This window comes from Balaenoptera ricei, chromosome 21 (genome assembly GCF_028023285.1).
Source record: "Balaenoptera ricei isolate mBalRic1 chromosome 21, mBalRic1.hap2, whole genome shotgun sequence".
Classification (NCBI taxonomy): domain Eukaryota; kingdom Metazoa; phylum Chordata; class Mammalia; order Artiodactyla; family Balaenopteridae; genus Balaenoptera; species Balaenoptera ricei.
Window position 1 is genome coordinate 20,775,265 of NC_082659.1, and position 21,679 is coordinate 20,796,943.

General features: G+C 33.9%; 1 protein-coding gene across 3 annotated transcripts in view; it reads left to right on the forward strand.

Annotated features, from left to right (window-relative positions):
* SGCZ (sarcoglycan zeta) overlaps positions 1-21,679 on the forward strand; it is a 308,800-nt gene that overhangs the window by 284,794 nt on the left and 2,327 nt on the right. For all 3 annotated transcript variants that reach the window (XM_059909345.1, XM_059909347.1, XM_059909346.1), the window contains 2 exons: positions 5,395-5,467; positions 17,031-17,154. In XM_059909345.1, the coding sequence (XP_059765328.1) occupies positions 5,395-5,467; positions 17,031-17,154 (197 nt within the window). The remainder of the gene's footprint in view (positions 1-5,394; positions 5,468-17,030; positions 17,155-21,679) is intronic.

The window sequence follows — 21,679 nt, forward strand, 5'->3', positions numbered from 1 at the left end:
CCTGTGTTCCCAATCCACCTGGCTTTTCTCTTTTTTACCTTTCCTTCTGGTTCCCCAGAACAGCAAGCACTCTGCGCCAGACCTTAGCCTCGTCCGTCGCAGCCTTTTGAGCAGCACATAGAGGCCCTAGTGAGGACTGCTCTCCTTCTAGGCAGCTTTCTGCTGCTGTGTTCTTCATCTTACTTCCAAACCAAAGAAAACATTTATTTATTCAACAACTTCAGAGAGACATACTAATGAATGTCTATATTATACTAGATAAAAGTGCTAGGAAGTGGAACTACAGGAGTGAAAAAGGCTCCTGATCTCAAATAGAATAATAATTAAAAAGAAAATATTGTAAAGTGTCTTTCAATTTAACTAACCAAGTAATTTATATGCATTTAATAGCACAGGATCAAACTTGAAGATAATGAATAAACAGGAATATTTTTGCCCCTGAAATCTACATGCATTCACCCTAGACTTCAGCCCTATTCCAGTATAGCAATTTAAAATGCTGTCTACTGTTAATTAATTTTTTGATTATTTAAGTCTCCTAACAATCCCATGGATTAGATAAGAGAAGTGGTATGGTTGACATTACTCAGATTCCTCTACCTTAAGTTTTTAGGTTGGAATTCTTACCAATTCATGACTACAATTTCACTTTGAGAAGAGAAATATTCTAAGGAATGATGCCCTGTACTACACTTTCTTTAACTTTTCCTTTGATTTTTGAATGGAAACTAAAACCCTGGTAGAGTTAATGACTGTTTTACCTACTCCAATTATTCAAATGATGCATTTCTATTATATCCTGCACAAAGAACTAGTAAGTGTAAAACATGAAAAAAGTCATCATCCATCCACTTTAGTTACTAAAGGGTCTTCTATGCATTTTTGTTTTTATGTTTCCTCAATTTTTTAAATATTATGATGAAGTTCAATTAAAAGTAAGATCATGCTGGACATTTTTTTAGAAGAAACTTCATTCTTGGAGCTTATTTGAGCATTGATTGATCTTATCTGGTACCTAAGCAGCTGCATTAGAGAATTCCTTGATTTAGTGAAGAGAGTTTTGATTAATAAAATGCATTTAACATTCAAGAATATCTTTTCAGTGTCTAAATTTCAGATTTCAGAATTCATCATGAGACTATGTTACTTGAAGCTATGACATTTTGGGAATAGAGATTTCACATATTAATGAGTAGACCCATGCTGGGACATTAACTCTACAGATACAATGTGTACATCTTCTGTGGCTGACTTTCATAAAGGAAATTGATAGAGAGAGGGAATTAAGGAATACTGAATTCTTACAGTGAACCAGGTCTCCTATTTAATTAAAACCTAACCCAAGGGCTTCCCTGGTGGCACAGTGGTTGAGAATCTGCCTGCCAATGCAGGGGACACGGGTTCGAGCCCTGGTCTGGGAAGATCCCACATGCCGCGGAACAACTGGGCCCGTGAGCCGCAATTACTGAGCCTGCGCGGCTGGAGCCTGTGCTCCGCAACAAGAGAGGCCGCGATAGTGAGAGGCCCGCGCACCGCGATGAAGAGTGGCCCCCGCTTGCCACGACTAGAGAAAGCCCTCGCACAGAAACGAAGACCCAACACAGCCATAAATTAAGTAAAAATTAAAAAAAAAAAAAAAAAAAAAGTAAGAGCAGTGGCAGATTTGGCCTAAGAATTAAAAAAAAAAAAAAAAAAAACAAACCTAACCCAAACTGCAAGGTTGGCATTACTATACATATTTGTATCAATGGAAATTGAAGTTTGGAGAGATTAAATAACTTGCTCAACGTCACTTAGATGGAATGAAGGAGGCGGCATTGCTTCCCAAAATGGCTCATTTCAAAGTTCATAGTGTGTCCATAAGAAAACCTGAACTCCAAAATTCTAGCCTCACTGATAAGGTATTTAATTTCTCTGATTAGAGTATCCTCATTTTTCAAGTGTAAACAATCTATCATCTCTGTATATTAAAAATGTTGGTGAGAAAAAATGAGATAATTTATATAAAACTAATATTTCAAAGCATAGAGGTATTTTTGCCTTGCTTGTATATATATTACTGATCACAGGTTCTTCTACACAAACCCAATAACCCCATAAAATAGTATCTGAAATTAACCACAGTGGAAATCATGAAGCTGGTGGCTGGAGAGACGCTATATTTCACAGAATTTTTTTTCAGTTACTATGAAGTTGAGGACCTGGGAATACCAGGAATTTTTGGTTTCCTTTTCTTGTCCTGCCTTCTGAAGCAAATGCCTTCCCAAAGGATATATGGAGGCCAATGCGTTGATAATGAGTAGCTTAGAGTATAGCATTTAGAGTATAGATAGCCATACTAGGATGGATACATAAATTTATTTTTAATGATGTTTTTAATTGGGCGAGATTATTTTATGTTAGGCATTTGTAAAGAGTAGCTTATGGCTAAAACTGTTTTTAAGTATAAAGTAGGACCACAGTTCTTATATACTCTTTCTTCTTTCTAACAAAAAATATGCTATTCTTATTCTTTTGTTTAAAGGCTAGAAATTATCCTATGAATGAGATCCAGTATTTTTTGACCATGAGGTTTGCCTGCATCATTTTTCCTGACCATGACAAGAGTTAACAGTCTATGTTTTCTCTATATCTTATAACATCGTCATCACTTTAAAGTACCTGAAATGTCCTTTAGCATCTATACAATCAAGCAAAACTGACACTGTGCCCTTTTGAACAGTCCTTTTCAAAAGCAATAAACAATAAATATTTATTTAGTCAACAAGTTTAAATATAAATATTAATAAATGTCTATGTTATGTTCCTTTTTCTCCTTTTTCTGTCCCTCTTCCTTTCTGGTTTCCATGATTTCTATAACTTAAGATGTGAGAATTCATCACACATTTTTTTTTTTCCTGAAGTGAGGATAAAGTAGATCTTTACCTTTTGTTCCAAATAAATGTTGACTAATGGTTAGATTTATCAGGTAAAATATATGATGCCCAGTTAATTTTGAATTTCAGACAAACAACACATGATTTTTAGTATAAGTATATCCTCTGCAAGTATTGCATACTTATACTAAAATATGATTTTATGTTTAACTGAACTTCAAAATTAATTGTGTCCAATACTTTTAATTGCTAAGTCTGGCAACCCTACCAATAGTCTGATGTTTGTAAAGTTTTCCCATTCATGGGAAATATATATTTATATATTTTTTTATTTTTTATGCTGTGAGAATTTGTTTCTGGCTCAGATGGCTTTTATTTTTCCTCACTGATTTCCTTTTAAGATTATCATTGTTGCTTATTAATTGTTGCCCTTTTGGCTCATTTTGGAACAAAAAGTGAGAGGATGAGATTAATTTTCTCATTATCTGGAAGTCTGTAGCTAGTTAATTATTTATGATATTTTATGCAGTTTTCAATGTAGCCCCTTAGGTGGTTTTATTATACATTTATTTCTTCAAGTATCTTTTTTGTTAATCATCAAGAGTTTTCTATATTGATATTTAGAATCAACACCTTTATCAGTCTTTCATCCTCATTGTAAAATTAAACTTTTGATAACATTCTACTTTCAGTTTTATTGATATATTCTGTACTAAGTTATTATACTATATGTGCCATTCTGTGTTTTAAAATAAATATTGCTACTGTTCTTTAATTATATTTCTGGCATCTTGTCTGGGAAGTTTTCAAAATTATAAAATAGTAGAAATTAACTTGTGAACTTTGCCCATGGATAGCTAGCCCACTTGGAAATTATATCTTATTTTAAAATGCCAAAGGGATCTCTCCTCGAGACTTAGAAATTTGTGCCTTAGAATGTTGTTTCAAATGCCAGCCCCTCCACAGTCACAAAATCAGAGTTTTATCTAAAACTGTTACTTTACTTTCAAAGACCTATTTCTAAGAATTGTCCACTCACAGAAATAAAATATTTTTAAAAATACTGAAAGAGCAAACTCCTTAAAGAAATAATTGCTCTAAATTTGTGAAAACAGTTAAATAAATAAACAGTATATGCCTTACATATCCTCTCTAGGAAAAAACAAAACAAACAAACAAACAAAAAAAACCACCAGCAACTAATAAAATCCAGTAAGAGGTCAACAAATGTGGATAGCTTTTAGCTTATAAACTGAAATCTGCAATCTAAGGAATTTACTGGAGCAGAACCTTATACATTTACCCTTAGAACCATAATATAGACGTTACAGACTGAAAAAAACCTCTTCCTCTGTGATTCAAGATCAAGATCTGCGTTGCTGTTTTCTGTAGAGGAGTCCTCTGGTGATTCTAGCATATTTCCCTATATACACACTTACTTTTAAGGAATTTAAATGTTAGCTCTAACTTCCTGGTGGCAATTTTTTCATTGCTTATTGAATCAATATATTTTATATTGTTCTTCATGATAAGTAGAAGAAGCTTCACTTTGTAGGTGTAAAATTTGTATTTTTTATTTGCGTTGTATTGTTGAGCTAGTGTTGGGGCCACTGATGGAGCAGCCATGGCATTCTTACACCGAGATGTTTGAAGATGATTAAACCGAAAGAAAATAAAGTTTATTCTGAAGGGAATGATCTCATTTATGTAAAATTACAAAAGAAAAAAAAAAAAGAAGGCTGTTTTTTCATCATCTTTAACGAGTGTTTTTGCATTTGATTTTTGGAAAGGAAAATCATTCTGTTTTGCTCAGTTAAATTAGAAAAAGCTCTGTCAACCTGGAAAATCAAATGGAGTCGATAAATGAAAGTTTAGATAGAGTATCATTCAACTACCTGAGCACATGACCTCTTCAGATAACCATGATCCCAGGTGAAGTCCACTCTAATGAACTGAAGCCGTTCATGGTTTTAGATTGAGCCTTAATTCCAGAAAGGTCAAAGTAAGGTACCCTGTTCTCTGTAGTTTGATGATCCCTCTAACTAAAGGCTAGTGCTGCTTGTGGGTGAATTGCTAAATGCCCTATGGACCTATGTCTTGAAACAATTAATACTATACTACATCAGAGCTCACTCTCCACATTTTCATTCAAGCTTTGCTGCTTGTAGAAAGAACTGAATATTGTGACCTATCCCTCCCTCAAATTCACTTACCTGGAAATAAAGAAAAGGGAAGGAAATGGATCTTGTTCTATGATCAGAAGGTGAAAATTCTCACTCAGTCTGAACTTTTATAAATAAGATCATCTTAAAAAGGGTCAACACGGTGGAACTTAGATTTACCCTCCTTGGCCCTTCACTACCTTAAACTCCTTTTCCAATTTTTCTCTTTTATATTCTGTACTCCTATTTTCAATTGTCCCATTTTTAGAAGAATATTTGGTGCATAACAGTAGTAATGAAAACCAGTGTGTCTGTCCACTTGCTTATACTGACTCCTGGATTCACGTTATCCTCAGGCACTGAAGGAGCAGTGTTCGGGCACTCTGTCGAAACACCTCACATCAGAGCAGAACCTTCCCAAGACCTCAGGTAAGTCCTGGCATTTATACCTGTGTCATTGTTTCCACCACTGATGATGGTCCTTGATATATAAAGAACTAAAGCAGAAAATGTGCTATGTAACTGTATAAAGAATTGACATTCCCTGCCTACATGGTAAATAGATAATCGGATATTTCATTGAGGGCAAGAAAATGTGAGTTATTATTCTGTCCTTCTGTATATTTTTCCTTTACAAACATACAATGGATATAAAATAAACATATCGGACAGGAGGAGTGTGGAAAAAGAAAAGAAAAGGCAGTTATGAGGATGTTGAGGGGAGGACTAATACAAATAGGGATTTCAGAAAATCTGATATAGATAATGAAATATATGGCACGCATAGGCATAAAGAAAGGGGAGGCAGAGAGTGAGAGAAAGTTATAAATAGTCAGGGAGGCTTAAGTAGAGGGAAATCAGAAACAAATGTAAACAGTGATCAGTAAAAGGCAGAACTTAATTGCCCTGTGATACACTCCTCAATCTAATATTTCCAGTGGAATAAGCTCCATCTGTCAGTTTGAGAGGACAAAATTATAAGGTATTCTCCCCAGAATAATCATGGCAATCACTGATAAAAGTTGAAATACTAAAATCTATTAACTTATCTATTGTTCTTAATTCAATAAATATATATTTAATATATACTTTATATATTTTACATAAAATTATACCTATTATAATAACTTGTGTTAATCATTTTGCGATATATACATTTATCAAAATCATTATGTTGTATACCTTAAACCAATACAATGTTATATGCCAATAAAAAAAGATGTTTTCTCTAATTAATTTCAAATAGGTATCTTTTTTTTAACATCTTTATTGGAGTATAATTGCTTTACAATGGTGTGTTAGTTTCTGTTTTATAACAAAGTGAATCAACTATACATATACATATATCCCCATATCTCTTCCCTCTTGCGTCTCCTTCCCTCCCACCCTCCCTCTCCCGCCCCTCTAGGTGGTCACAAAGCACAGAGCTGATCTCCCTGTGCTATGCGGCTGCTTCCCACTAGCTATCGGTTTTACATTTGGTAGTGTATATATGTCCATTTGCTATGATATGAAAAAAGACAACCCATATTGATATAAAACAATAAATTACATATTTAAAATCATTTTTAAAGCTGAATTAAATTATTAACCTGAGAGATAGAGTCTTTGTCTTGAAACACAATAAAATATTAAGCAAAATACCTGTTTTATTTCATAAAGAGCAGGCTCAGTCCTTCCTATTTGGATGAGTGGAAAAAATGCTCAAATAAAAATAGAAAAATAAAGTTAAAAAATGTTAATTAAAAAAGAAGTCATACTTTGGACTTCCCTGGTGGTGCAGTGGTTAAGAATCCGCCTGCCAATGCAGGGGACAGAGGTTCGAGCCCTGGTCCAGGAAGATCCCACATGCCATGGAGCAACTAAGCCTGTGCGCCACAACTACCGAGCCTGCGCTCTAGAGCTCGCGAGCCACAACTACTGAGCCCACGTGCCACAACTACTGAAGCCTGCACGCCTAGAGCCTGTGCTCCGCAACAAGAGAAGCCACTGCAATGAGAAGCCCACGCACTGCAAGGAAGAGTAGCCCCTGCTCGCCACAACCAGAGAAAGCCCGCGCGCGGAAACAAAGACCCAACGCAGCCAAAAATAAATAAATTTATTTTAAAAAAGTCATACTTTTACAACAGTAAGTATTGCAGACCTTTATAGTTCCATGATAAAATTCCTTAAGAAAACTCAGTTTTTCACTAGTTGAGTAGCCCAGATTCAAACAAGCTAGTTAAGAATAACAGGAGAAGGTGCCCCTCTTCATGTGATCAGGCATTTTTTAATAAGACAAATATAATAATTATTTACTTTATGCTGAAACCCCAAGGATTTAGGAGGGTTGAAGAATATGTGAAAACAGTGTCTCATAGTGTGTTATAGTCTTGATTTATGACTATTCTCATTTAGGACCTCTACATTTTTGTATAAATTATCTTTTCCTTCTTTACTTAACAAGGTTGTATTGCCACTAGAACGGGATCTACGTCTTCCTTGCTTATCTTTAGTTCAATAACAGCCAGCCACTCTATCTCACACATAATACTTTTATTATAATTGGTTAATGTGAATTACTGAAACTTAGTAAAACTGAATAATGAGGATGTTAAATGCCTGTATATAAGGAATGTGGTGTCATTTGTTTTTGTATTACTAAGACACGTGACTAACATTGATTCCAACTGTTTTTGAGCTGTGTTTTAACATAGATACCAGAGTTTCATTCAATAAAAAAATTTTAATTACTAAGTTCTAAAAGAAACTTTTTTTTACTTCTAACGTTTTAGTAATTATGTACTTGTTTCACAGATTTTCATTATGAAAAGCCTATTGCCAAAAAAGGAAAAAGAACCAACTGCTATTTTAATTACTTTACTGACATGTCTCAACATTCATAAGTATGAATGTGAATTAAATTATAATTAGTATATCATGTCTCCAGTTTTTATTTTCTAATTATTCATAAATTATTTAAATATTGACCTAAGCGAGGCTTAGCTGCTAGTGCTAAAAGCAGATTGGCAGCCCCCAAGATGAGTGGTACTGATCTAAATTCCAAAACGGAAGCAGAAGCAAAGCACAGTAATGACGAGGTTATTCAATTATTCATTTGTGTACTGAAGATTAAAAGCAGTGTCTGAGGAGAATCTTACAAGTCTTGCTGACAATTTTCCTTTCAGGGCAATAAGAAGTACCCTTAGTTGACACCTAAGTCTAATCAACAAGGTGACATCAGTTGACCAAGTAAATAAAATGTAATTTAGGGAGTAAGAAGCCATGTTGTCTTTGATTTTGCTTTTGTCAAGAATAAAAGACTTTAGAAAGAAACATTTCAAAAAGTTTACTGTAGAGTTTAGGTAATATTTTGGTGTGGAAATGTAGTAGATTGCTATAATTTATTTACTCAACGGCTGTTTAATGAATGCTTACTATGTGCCAAGGTCTGTGCTAGTCTTCATGTGCATTTTAACAATACAGGTGTAGATTTTCTTTATTTTTTTTTTATATAAGGTGATATTGTTTTTCGGCAGGGACTTATTTGTTAAAAGGCTAAACAACAAATAGTAAGGACATCATAGCACTTTGCCTGAAATAGTCCAAGTATAAATGTTCTTTTTATTTTTTCTTAAATTAATATGTAGCTAAATTATTATAGTTCAATAGAATTTCTGCCCTCTTTGGTGAGAAGTGATAAAATCTAAAATGTAATGCCCATTGTCCAAGGATTGTTTGGATCTGAGTTTCATTAACTGCTCCAAGAATAAGGCAAGAATTTAGACTTTGGTTTAGTAAAATGAGTTACTATTTAATGACATAATTGGCATCTTTTCATCATTTCCATTCTTGTATGCATATAATTTAAAACTGAAATGTGAGGTTTGCAGGCTCCAAATTAATCTCTGGAAACACATAGCTTTGATTTACATAGTTCCCGTGTTCAAGGAAAAGCCACCATTTATTAAATGGTAAGGATTTTTCCCTGAGACAATTTGTCAATAAAGGGGTAAAATACTTTACTGGTGTTTTTCCACCTATGAGAAAAAAATGGTAATAAAGTAGTATTTTTCTCCTCCCCACTTCCCTTCCACATACCTCTCCCTCTCTCCCCTTTTCCCTCTTCCTTCCCTTTCTTTCCTCCTTCCTTCCTTTTATTCTTTCATTCTATGTATGTTTGTATATTAGAGTTTGTAGCAAATGTGGATAACGAGAAGCTTGCCTTCGCTTCCAGTCATGGGAACAGGGAGCAAAAATTGACCTAGGGATTTGTTTGATCTAATTTGCAGGAAGAGACCATAAGGGGTGTGCAAGTGGGCAGGAAACAATACAGATGGTGGAAACAAAAACAATGTGATTTGCAGCTGAAAAAAGCTCAGGGTAGCCTGAAGTGATAAGACAGTAAAAGTGGTAAGATAGTATAAGAATATATGTTCAGGTCACAGTTTGCATTGGATTGTTTTTTCTAAAAACTATTTTCTGTGCAATTCTCCATTTATTTCATCCTTGAAATGGCAAATAATGAGTGCCAACTGTCTCTGTTACTGTATTAAATATTTAGCAAGAACAAGGCACATGATATTCAAGTTCTGCTTAAGTTTCCATTTAGTAATTGCATCGTGCAACTTAGTTTAAGAGAAGTCTAAATCATTTTCTCAGAATGTTGAGAATTCTGGAAATCTAGGTCACTCATTTTCAAATTTGAAAATTATGTAACACCTTAAAAACAAAATCTTGTTATGGCTTCGGTATCTAAACACCAAAACTGAATTGCTTGGAAAAAATAGTCAGCAGAGTGACTCGAGTTCAACATTAATCCTTCTCTCTACTATAATCCCTGTGTACCCACTATAAAAACTCCTCTGAAATGCACTGCTGTGATTACTATAATGCTATAAAAATGAACACAATTGTTCTTCACTAATTCCAGTGACTAATTGCATAGAAATTCACAAGTTTTGCCAATACATGTGGACTTCATTTTTCAACAGGCCTTTTAGAAAGTATTTTATAATAAAATAAATAGTTTAAGTATATGTTGTAAACCCTCCTCAGTGGAGGCTTGAGAATTTCCATGGAAAAGAGAATCAGGGTATCATTTAACTGTTGATACTCCGTTACCAAAAGTCTACTTAGTAGATGGTTCTAGAAGAAAATCCAGGTTTAGTCTGATTCGAGTTCCAAGATCTGAGCCCAGGACATTCTAAAGGGATTCTAGGCTGATTTGAGAAGTGGAGGGTATCTGGAGAAAACCAGTCCAACCAAAAACTGGCATTGTAAACTATATAAATTATTTTTCTTTATGATTTCTAGGCTTCAGTCTTGTTTCAAAGGTTTCCCTTTTCTAGAGTTGGATATTTCCTGGTTTTTTTCTTCTAATTTTGTTGTTTATTTTGTACACTAGGTCATTTCTTAGTTTTATATTTTGAGTAAATAAAATGGGAAAATATGTTCTGAATTTTCTTCCAATTTTCTATTGAAAATTACAGTCTATAATTTATTAGTTTTTATATTTTGAATAGATAAAACTGGAAATTATTCTTGCAGAGCATGTTAAGGATCTAATGTTATTTCTTTCACTATGGATAGTCAATTTATTAAGCATCATTTATTAAATAACTTCATATTTTCCACCCCAAAATGATTGCTACAACTTGTCAAATATTAACTTCTCATAAATACTTGCCATCTGTTTTAGATTGTATTGTGTTTCATTGACCAAATTTCCATTTCTAATTTTGATATCATTTTTTAATTAAAATACCTTTATATTAAGTTCTAATTTTAAAAGGAAAATCTACTTTATCTTCATTTAACAAATCTGGTAATTATCACACATATTTTCCCCTCAAAATATTTTGACATAAAGTTTTAAGTTTCAAGAGACTCTACTGAGATTCTTGTTGGAATTTTATTACATATATTTATTATTTTTGATATATTGGAATTTTCATGATATGGAAGTATAAATATGAGCTTATTTTTATCCAGGAATACCTCAAACTCTTGAATTTTCAGGTAAAGTAACGAATATCAGATGTCCTTTCTAGGTATTCCTTTCCTGGAAGTAATTGTAAAATACAGACTTTGAATAATATAGCATTTATATTAATATAGTGATTTAGCAACAGGAATTACATATTTTTATAGTATCCCTGTATGTCTTTAATATCTTTATTGCATTGTAATACAGTCAATAACAGTCAAATATTAGCATCAATTAACAGTTTTCCTATTTAGATTTTCATAGTATACAGTTCTACAAATTTTACCAAAAAAAAAAAAAAAAAGATAATCCTATAAGATCTGTGAACACACTTTCTTTCCCGACATCGTATTATGAAAATTCTCAAACATACTACATGTTGAGAGTATCTTATAGAAAGCACCTATATAACCCCCAGCTAGATTCTCCTAGTATCATTTTTCTGTATGTCTTTAGTTATGTATACACTTCCACTGTCCATCCACCAGAATATCTTAATTTTTATGCATTCGAACATAAGTTGTATAAATCTGTACACTTTTCCTGATAACTTCAGCATGTACATCATTAACTAGTATCCAAGATCACTTACAGTTTCTTTCCTTTTGTTGTAAAATAATTATGCAATGACATTCACAAAGCCTAAATGCATATTTGCTGGGTTTTGAAAAATGCGTACACCTGTATAACCCAAATACTTGTCAAGATATAAAACATTATCATCACTCAAGAAAGTTCCCTCATTTCCTTCCTGGTAAACCCCCACCACTACGCACCAGAAGCAAACTACTCTCATTTTTTTTTTACCCTGTATTAGATTAGACTGACTTAGTACTAATATAAATTGATCATACAAGATGTACTTCTTTGTAAGATTTATTTCATTCCACATAATGTTTTTGAGAGCCATTCATGATGTTGTCTGTATCAATAGTTCCTTCTGCTTTATTGCTGGTCCATTATATGAACATACAGTATTTTATCTATGCATTTTCCTAATTGAAAGATGCTTGGGATGTATCTGGCTATGTTAAGTTTTATATAAACATGCCAGAGCTTTCCAAAGTGGTTGTATCATTTTACTCTTTGTCGACGAAAATTCAGTTAACAATCAAGTTAAGAAGAATTAATGAAAGGGAATTTTATTCAAGCCAAATTGAGGATTATAATCCAGGAGACAGACTCTCAGAAGCCCTGAGAACTGTTCCACCTGTCAGAAGTGGAAAGCACAGTCATGTACATTTTCGAGACAAAGGATCATACATCAAAATGGCATACTGGTATTTTACGTAAAGTTCACCGAAGACTCACAGCCCAGGTATGCATCGTACAAAGGGAACAGCAAGTCATTATGACCCCCTACAGATCTGGGAAAGAATGCTATTCTTTTAAGAAGTTGCATAGCTAGTGTCAGAAGAAAGGAAAAAAAAGAAAGATCTTTCTGTGGAGCAGGCAGGCATTCCCACCTTTGAGGCGCTCTGGTTAATGTTTAATGGAGGTGCACACTGCACATTAGGGACAGAGGGAGGAGGACCAAGCTAAGAGAGAGAATTTTATTTTTAAATTTTCTTGTCCTTCCTTAAAATAGCTTTTAGTGTATTATTATAAATATATGGCTAACACGCTAATAAAGAACAGACCTAATGATGTTCTGCAATGAATAAAATATTTTATGTTTAAGGTGCGCTGTAATTTTATTTATTAGGTAACTGAGCCCCAGTGAGGTTAACTGGATTTAAAATTTCTAGTAGAACTCGTGTAGAAACTATGAGCTTATTATTCAAAGTCCTATGTTTAATTCTTTCATTAGATTGATGTAACTCTTGCACATAATAATTCTCAGTGAGTTTATACCTGAATTTCCCAGACTGCTTCTTGGAAATAACTTTCATTGCTTCATAGTATGCAGCAACACTTTTAATACATATAGGAAATACTTTTTCTATATCCTGCAGTTTATAATATAGCCTCTAGAAGTACCCCACTTCTAGTAAGAGCCTGGGAAAATATTATTTATAAAATAGTCAATGAAATATATTATTACACCATCATCAAATCCTTTTGATAAATTGGGATAACTGGTAACATGATGTCTACTTTTTATTTTATATATTTTAAGTTTTGTGTCTACATCTACTTTTTCTATAATGTTCTTTGGATAGTTAATATCATGATCATATGCTTACCTGATTTCAAAACCTTTTAAAAGTGCCTCATTGTGCTTAAATGCAAATATTACTTTCTTATTGTCAGAATTCATGGAGTTTAACACTTGCAGTTTGGATGGAAATATAGAACAAAATTTGCACACCGCTTGTGATAAATGTGTTTTTTCCTTATTCACCAAGTGATAGACCTAGAGACAATGGGCAGTTCTAGGTAGGTAATGTGTGTAAATGTAATATTTAAATGTAAGTATACATGTAATTGTGAATATTGATATTGGATGATTCAGGTTAATACATGAATCTGTAAATGCTCACACTGAATTTATGCTATTCACAATAGTGTTAATCTGAAGATTTTAGGTCTCCATATACATTGTAGTCCTGCTATGAAATTTTTGCTACCCCAAATTTAGTTTATTTGCTTATGCTAAATAGTCAGGCAAGCTTGTAAAAACTAGTTTGCAGCTTACTTTAATTTTCATGTTCATAAGAAATATTTGAATACCACAACATGTTCCTTTGAAAATAGAATTATGAAATCCTCCAAATGATCTAATAAATTTTTAATATATACTCTATCTGCACGCTCTCCATAATTAAAGTTCCTAGTGTATATTACTCGTCCGAGTGATGGATAATATATAAAACAGTGCTCTTTTTAATAAAATTTATATCATTTCTTAGTGATCACTACTTTTAATTTTATCAAGATTAGCAAAGCATACAGTTGAAGCCTGTTTAATTCAAAGTCTTAATCACTTTCAGTCTTTATCACTTTCAGAACTTGAAGGATTTAGCAATACTGTAAAATTGCCATGTTTTTTATGTTTTCTGTACCCCTTGATAAGTTATATATATATATGTACTCCTTGATAAGTTTTATATATATTATATATATCATATAACATGTTTTATGTAACCATTTACCCCTTGATAGGTTTTATATATATATATATATACACACACACACATATATATGTATGTATGTATATATATATATATGGCAGGTATATATTGTCTTAGGGCACAGAATTATCTGTAGAAGAAATGAAAATATTCCTGTAAAACTTTAATTTACATGTATGGTCTCCATTGTACTCACTATCAGAAACTAAGCCCCAGTCTATTCACTTCTCTTCTTTCTCCCTGGGGTTGCATCGTTATATCAAGACGCTTACACTGCCAAAGCATTTGGGGTGACATTTGGTCCTTGGTAGCCTCATGATCCAACTGGCATTTGCCAAGATGTTCTTCTTCTTACCGTCACTTAGTCCTCAGTCACTGCAGGTCACCACTCTTTTCTCCTTCGGGGATCTTGTGGTCTCTTGTCCTCAGTTATCCTGAAATATCACTCTCTCCTCAGACCTCTAACACCTAAAGAATAAAGGTCCCACAACCTAGGACTTGACCTCAGGTAGCAGAACACAGAGAGCCATTCAAGACCAATTCTGTTTATTTCTCTCCAAATCTTCTCTAGCCTGTGAATCAAGAAAACAGATTCTCCAACTCGTGAAATAAACAACAAGGTCTCACTGATGTTGGTTTTCTTCTCTGTTTTTGTTTATGTGCTGAATCATTTTCAACACAATAAATGGCTAGGGTTTTTTTTCAACTCAAAATGTCTGTAACATTAGGAAACACAAAATATCTTTAACAGCTTCTCTGCTCTATCGTCCACCATTTTTGGCAAAGGATAATGTTTAGTGAATGGGGAATGGCAAAGGAAGCAAGGAAATGGGACGGGGAGGAAATCCCATACATTTCAAACTACTATCCCACTACATAGCTATTTCCCTTAATCAATTTAAGAGATTCCTTACAATCCTATAAGAAAACATTATAATTGTCAATTTTAGAGATGATAAAACTGAAATTTATTGCTGCTGGCTCACTTTCCTGAACCCAGGTCTAGCCAGCTCTCCATCTTTACTGCCTCTTTGAATAGGGATCCTCTAAGTCAATGCTAGCAAAACACTCTATAGCAAGACTGGCAATGGGTACCTGAGGTCTAAAATGAAGATGAAGACAATTAAGATTTTTAAATTAAATAATTAGTAAGGATGAGACTGGAAAAACTCAAAAACCCAGAAGCACTTACTATATTTTAATGCTCTAGCAGAAATAGGGTAAAAATATAATACAAAAAATGTTCACACTTAATACAGATATTTTACTGTCAAATATATAAATATCCCAACCCCATATCCTTGGAAACAAACTAAACCATATCAATTATTTGATAAAATAAGCGTGTTTTTCCTCCCGCTTACAAGTTGTGTTTCCTTCAAGGTCAGATTCATAATGTTTCAGAACATTAATTCATGTTAATTAAGTTCTTATCTGACTTCTGATTGAGTGGTTCAATCATACCCAAACTTATGTAATTACATTTAATGTTATAGAAATGGTCTATAACAAGTGGAAAAAGAAATGGTCACAGATATATTATTCAAGATGGTGAATATTTGTGGGTGTATCAGAGGACATCACTTATAAATATATATTTAAACATTCAGATTTTGAAATTTAGATACTCTGTGCAAAGTATAAGGATTATGAATGAAAAAAATTATGGGTGATTCTTTTTGAAGTTTTCAAATATTCTGTGAAAACGTGTAATTTGTGTTTTAAAAAAAAACAGACATTTCTTTAAAATATGTATATTCAAAACCTCACCCTCCAGAGATTTTATGAAGATATCCAAAAGGCCTATAGGGATGAAAGTTTCAAAGTTGCTTTAGTGAGTGAAAAAAATTTTTAAGTGTTGAAATCACTTCTTCAAAATGCTGGCTCTAGTCCTTCAATATCACTTTCAATATCACTTTCAAGTGTTTAAGTTCAACTTTACTAGTGAGAGAGAGGGTTGATCTTCAGTGCTCAAACTATTTGGTGTGGTTCTCTCTGAAAAACCACACTGGGACTGTAGCCTCAAAGGAGACCAGTTGCTCTGGATGATGGTGAATGTGAGCCTGAAGGGACTCTTGTCCTGAAGTCCCGAGGTCACCAGGAACACAGGCAATTACAGCCCCAGAGCAAGCTATTATCCAAAACGATCAACTCCAGGATAAGATCTCTTATCACACCAAGTGCTTTTTACGACTGTATTCTTGTTTCTGTATTTTACCTTCCTTTGCTCTTTCTCTAGGTTTATATTTGGAGATAATTTTGAAAATGCCTCCCAAATATCTTTTTTGCAGGCACATCTATCTAAACACTTGTATATCACCCCTCATTTAATTTTTCTTTCTCAGACTAATGTCATTCATTCTGTGGACATTTTCTTGGGCCGATAGAGGTCAGGTGATGTAGGAAATATCTTATGTCTTCATTTTAATTAATGTCTAGAAGTGTAAAGAGTCCCTTGAGAATTTTTTTAGTTTACAGAATTTTGACTGGGCACATTTGGAAGTTTGCAATATTAATGATTTTCGTTAAAACTCTCTCATCTTTGCAAGACAAGGACTCTTTACTGAGGGATACTTTCATGCTAACTTTCTAGAAATTTATTTCTTAAGACTCCATCATTAATATTGAAAATGTGTAATAGATTTAAACTAGTAAACTACCACAACCTACTTTTCATGTGCATTGTGAAGGGAAACAACACAAGAAACTGTTACTAAATCATTATACAAATGAGAGTAAATAATTGATGCTAACAAATGAAGAAAGAGCCAAAAAATAGATAAAGCAATCAAAAATCTTTCTAAAACTCATTTTAGCATTTTTTCTTTTTGGAAATGACAAGGATTTGTATTTATGCCTGCCTGTTTGTTTTAGTTGACCAACATTATCTTTGAGTCCAATGTAAACTTTTTTTCTTATCAATATTAAGGTGTTTGTTTGTTTGTTTAAGGCTTGAATCACCAACCAGGTCCTTGATAATGGAAGCTCCCCGGGGGGTCCAGGTGAGTGCTGCAGCTGGAGACTTCAAGGCTGCCTGCAGGAAGGAGCTCCATTTGCAGTCCACAGAGGGGGAGGTAAGTTCTGAGGTGTAGACACTGGCCTTTTACTGCGGAGTGTGCTTCTTCTCAAATTATATGCATATGATTCCAGGAGAAACAGAAGGAACTACTTCATAAGAGGGCTCAAATTATGAAAATATTAATACTTCTTAAATATGAAACTGGGTAAACCTAATGTTATTTTCATAAGTCAAAGCTCCATTTATTTTCTACTGAAAGATACTCATTCATAAGTCATTTATAAGTGGGGAATCTAAGTTCCTGCAGTTTCAAAAATCGACAGATGAATGGAATGAATATCAGGGTAATACCCAGAATGAATGAAGGCAGTCTTTGCTGTCTCTGTTCCATTTTGGTCTTCAAAAAGTTTTTCCAAAAAGTGCTTTGAAAGTTTGTGTGTTTGTTTCAGTAGAAATAGTACCTATATTTTTCTAAAAGGGAAACAAAAAGCAAAAGTTTAGTTTGCTGTTTCACCCAATTATTTCCTAGATGAGATACATGCTGTTTTTCTTCCATGTTGCTTTATTTCACCCAAGAGTCTGTTTAAACTCTGTTGTCCTCATTCCTTTAAAGATCCTCTTCTTTCTCTTACTGCCTGATTTAAAGAACCCTTTGTCTTTGGGCTTCCATTCTTTCACTGGAATGTGATAGGCAGGTATTTATTTTGTCTCCTTTACTTGCTGTATACATTGTGACTATTGTGCCTGCAGAATCACATTTTTGTCCATTCTGGAAATTCCTCAGCATTACGTCTTCAGATATTCCCTCTCCCCTTTTTCTCTATGGCCTTTTTCAGACTCTCTGAAGAAATGTTATGTCTTTTCATTCCCTTACCTTCCAGATCTCTTAGCCTCTCCTTCCTCATTTCTATTTCTTTATTGCCCTATGCCTCACTCTGCCTATTTATTCAGATCTACATGCCAGGTTCCTCCTCAATATCTAATCTCTTCTTCAATCCCTACATTGGGCTTTTAATTCCAGTAATTTTGTTACTCATTTCTAGGATTCTCATCTGTTGCTTTTTTCCAAATCTGCCTGGACATCTTGGTAGTTGCTCTCTTGTTTGCTTGTTTGTTTTTAATTCTACCTTCATTATTTCAAAGCCTTATGCATAATACATATTCGATTCTGTATATTTTTACCACAATTCCCAAAGTCCTTGAAGGTCTAAATCTGTTGTGCTGCTGTTTCCACCAATTAGTTCCCTTAATATTTTCTTCCTTCGTGTGCTTATTTATTTTTTTAATGAGTTTATAAAGGTCAAGCTGAGAAGAAAAAGCACGGAAGGATGATTTGAGAGTGACCCTCTGGAGCATTTCGGGCCTCTTCAGATGTAAATATGAGGGCAGACATTAATAGAATCAAGAAGAGGATGTTCCTTTCTTACCTTTATACCAATATCTCAGTTATTGATTCAAGATAAATTTGTATTACACATTTGGCTTCCTTTTTATAAACAAACTTATTGCCAGGATCATTAGCATCTTATCTGATATTACAGCTTAAATAATCTAGAAATATGTTTTATAATATTGAAAACATATATCCATGTTACCTTTCAGGATTTCTTCCCACTACAATTGCAGACTACAATACTTTGTCTACCACAGCAAGAGAGAAATCTTTCTTAAATATCTCACATCTTTTTTAAAGCATTTTTATCATGCTAATCATTTCCTTCAAATTATTCATAATGAATCATCTCATAATAAATATTGATGGTTATTAATCTCCATTCTGCTTCTATTTATGCACCACTTTACTTATGTTCTTTTATTCAAAGTATCAGCAGAATCCTTGAATTCAATTACAGATTAGCATTTAATTGTGAATTGAGTATTATGCTGTAAATAAGTCACAGCCAAAAGCTTTCAGCTGTGGCCATTTTTTATATTAATAAAATAAATATACAGAAAAGCACAGCACTTTCTATTAGAATGAAATAGCATGTAATTTTTCTAGGAAGAAGTATGAAATGATATAAAGTCTTTCTCTATGCTTCATTGACTATGCCACAGAAAGGCAGATCCACCGATTATTAAATAATACAGAAAAATATAAAGTCCCTACTCTTAGGTAGTGTTTAAATTAATTAAGATCAGGGCAAACATGGTGTTGAGGTAACCAAAATAAGTAAGAATGAAATTGCACAAAGTTCTGCACTGCAGAAGTTTCATTCATTTCAGACACCGTATTGCAAGGAATTTCAAATTCAGCTCTGAAAACAACATGAATGACAATTGTAGGTAAAACATTTGAAAGTTATAATAGCATATGCAATGCAATAACTTAATAACATATGTTACAAGATGACACAATTTTTTAATCTTGCAAACTGATTAAATGTTCTACTACAGTGATAGGTCTGATTTCAACAGGTAAGAATGGAATAAATGGATTCTTGGTAGAGAGAAGACAATGGGCTGTGACTTAAAAGCTCAGGGGTGTCATTACGAGTACCAGGAAGAGTTTCACAACAAATGGATTATATGGTTTATAGGACGATATGGAATAGAAATATCAATTTTAGAAGTTGGAAAGTGAGCAGTGTCATAGTAAGTGCCTTAAGCAGAACAGAAAGAGGTATGAGGGAGTCCATCCAAGCTGCAGAAGCCTGGAAAAGCTGAGCAATGTGGGGTTGGAAAGAATCAATATGCAACACCCCTTTTTATCTCATAACTTAGTTTTCTGTCTCAAACCAAGAAAATATTTTTTCTCCCCTTTCTTTTCTTTTTCTTTCTTTTTATTTTTTAAATGTAAAGCCATCATTTATTCAATCTTTCATCCTTCTATGGATGGATGTTATATCTGTGAGGCTAACTTACGAAATTCAGAATTTTATTTATGTTCCTTCTTTTCCTTTATCCTTTCTTTGTTCCTTTATTATTTCTTTTATAATTTTATATTATTATTGAGGTAAAAGTGGTATATAGCACTGTGTAAGTTTCAGGTGTACAGCATTATAATTTCACATGTGTATATACTACAAAGTGATCACCACCAAAGTTCTAGTTATCACCCATCCCCATATAATTAACCCCCTTTTTCTCTTTTTAAAGACCCCATTCATTTTAATTTACCTGTTAATAAAAATCTACCTCCCATATATGGGTGAAGCTACAATGTGGATCTCAGAAGATGATGGAATTAAGTATTGCCACATAGCCAAATATGATCAAGAGTCACCTGTAAATGGATAGGAGAGCTGGAGGGCACAGCTATAGCTAAACTGGAGCAGGCCACACACCATACGATTCAAGGCTAACTCCATTGATAAGGCCACCACAGCTGGGCTTGCTTTCTGAGGCTGCCACCTGCATGTCCTACCTGTATAAAAACAGCTACTCTCCACATTTATTCAGTTAGGCTACACCAACGGGAAGGCAATCAGTTCCAAACTATAAAACCCAGCGATGTGGCCTGGTGTCAGCAAGCCTCTGAAACCCACCAGGGCTTGCCAGTAACACTTGCTTCTGTGCTTACTAAGAAATGAACCATTGACAATATCTTACAGTCATTTGATTAATCCTACATGAGCCTCCTTATCCACATGTTCTTTAGCTTTCCATGTTCCATTCTTTATTGTCTATATCACAAGGTTTCTTGGACAAAACACCAGCTCCTAACACTTTTTCAGCATGAACTAACCTCCACATATGCAGACCTAAACCCCACAGCCCCAGAGCTTGTCTGTATAATACGTTTGGCATTGGCAAAGCTTGAGAATATCTACTCTCTGCAGGCATGCCAACTGCTCAGCAGAAGGGAAGAAAGGGGTATATGCCATGCAAGCCCAGTTTCTCTGTCCAACTCAACCAGTAAGAGGAATCATGCCTCCTGCCCATGGAGGAGTGAGTGAAAGAACCCACAGGGTGCAGCAATTGGTATTACACTCGTTGATGTCCCTCATCATGGAAACACAGAGCAGGAAGAAATGAGGCCCAGCATTTATACCCCAAAAATATGTTGTCATTTTTTTTTTACTTAGTTTTGTGCACTTTTAACTTTCGAATCGGAAAAATAAAAATTCATCTTAAAAAAAATAGAAGTCCTTTCTCTTTGCTTTCCTGTCACTTAACCTAGAAGAAATTATGAAGTAATAAATTTCAACATTCGATACCTACAAACAAAAACTTTAATTATGCTTTCTTAACTTTGAATACTGTTGGTAAATGCAATCATTTTTATTTCATAATCTATCCATTTATTCAACAACTATTTGTATTACATGGAAGCTGTAAATGCAGGGTCAAGCACTGTGAAGTTATAAAAAATTTCAGACTTAATTCTACCTTCAAGAAGGACATAGTTTATTAGGGAAAGTAGTATATCAATATGACTATAAAATAAGCTACCAAGTGATGAGCAAAATAAGATATTAATAATAAACTGCTACAGGAGAGCCAAATAAGAAGAATCTTTCCATCTCGGGGCACTAGGGAAAGGTCCGTGGAGGAGGAAGCAGATGAACTGGGCTTTGGTGGAGGGTGAGAATCGTACCCTAGAGGAGAGAGACACGTACAAGGTGAAGGAAAAGCAT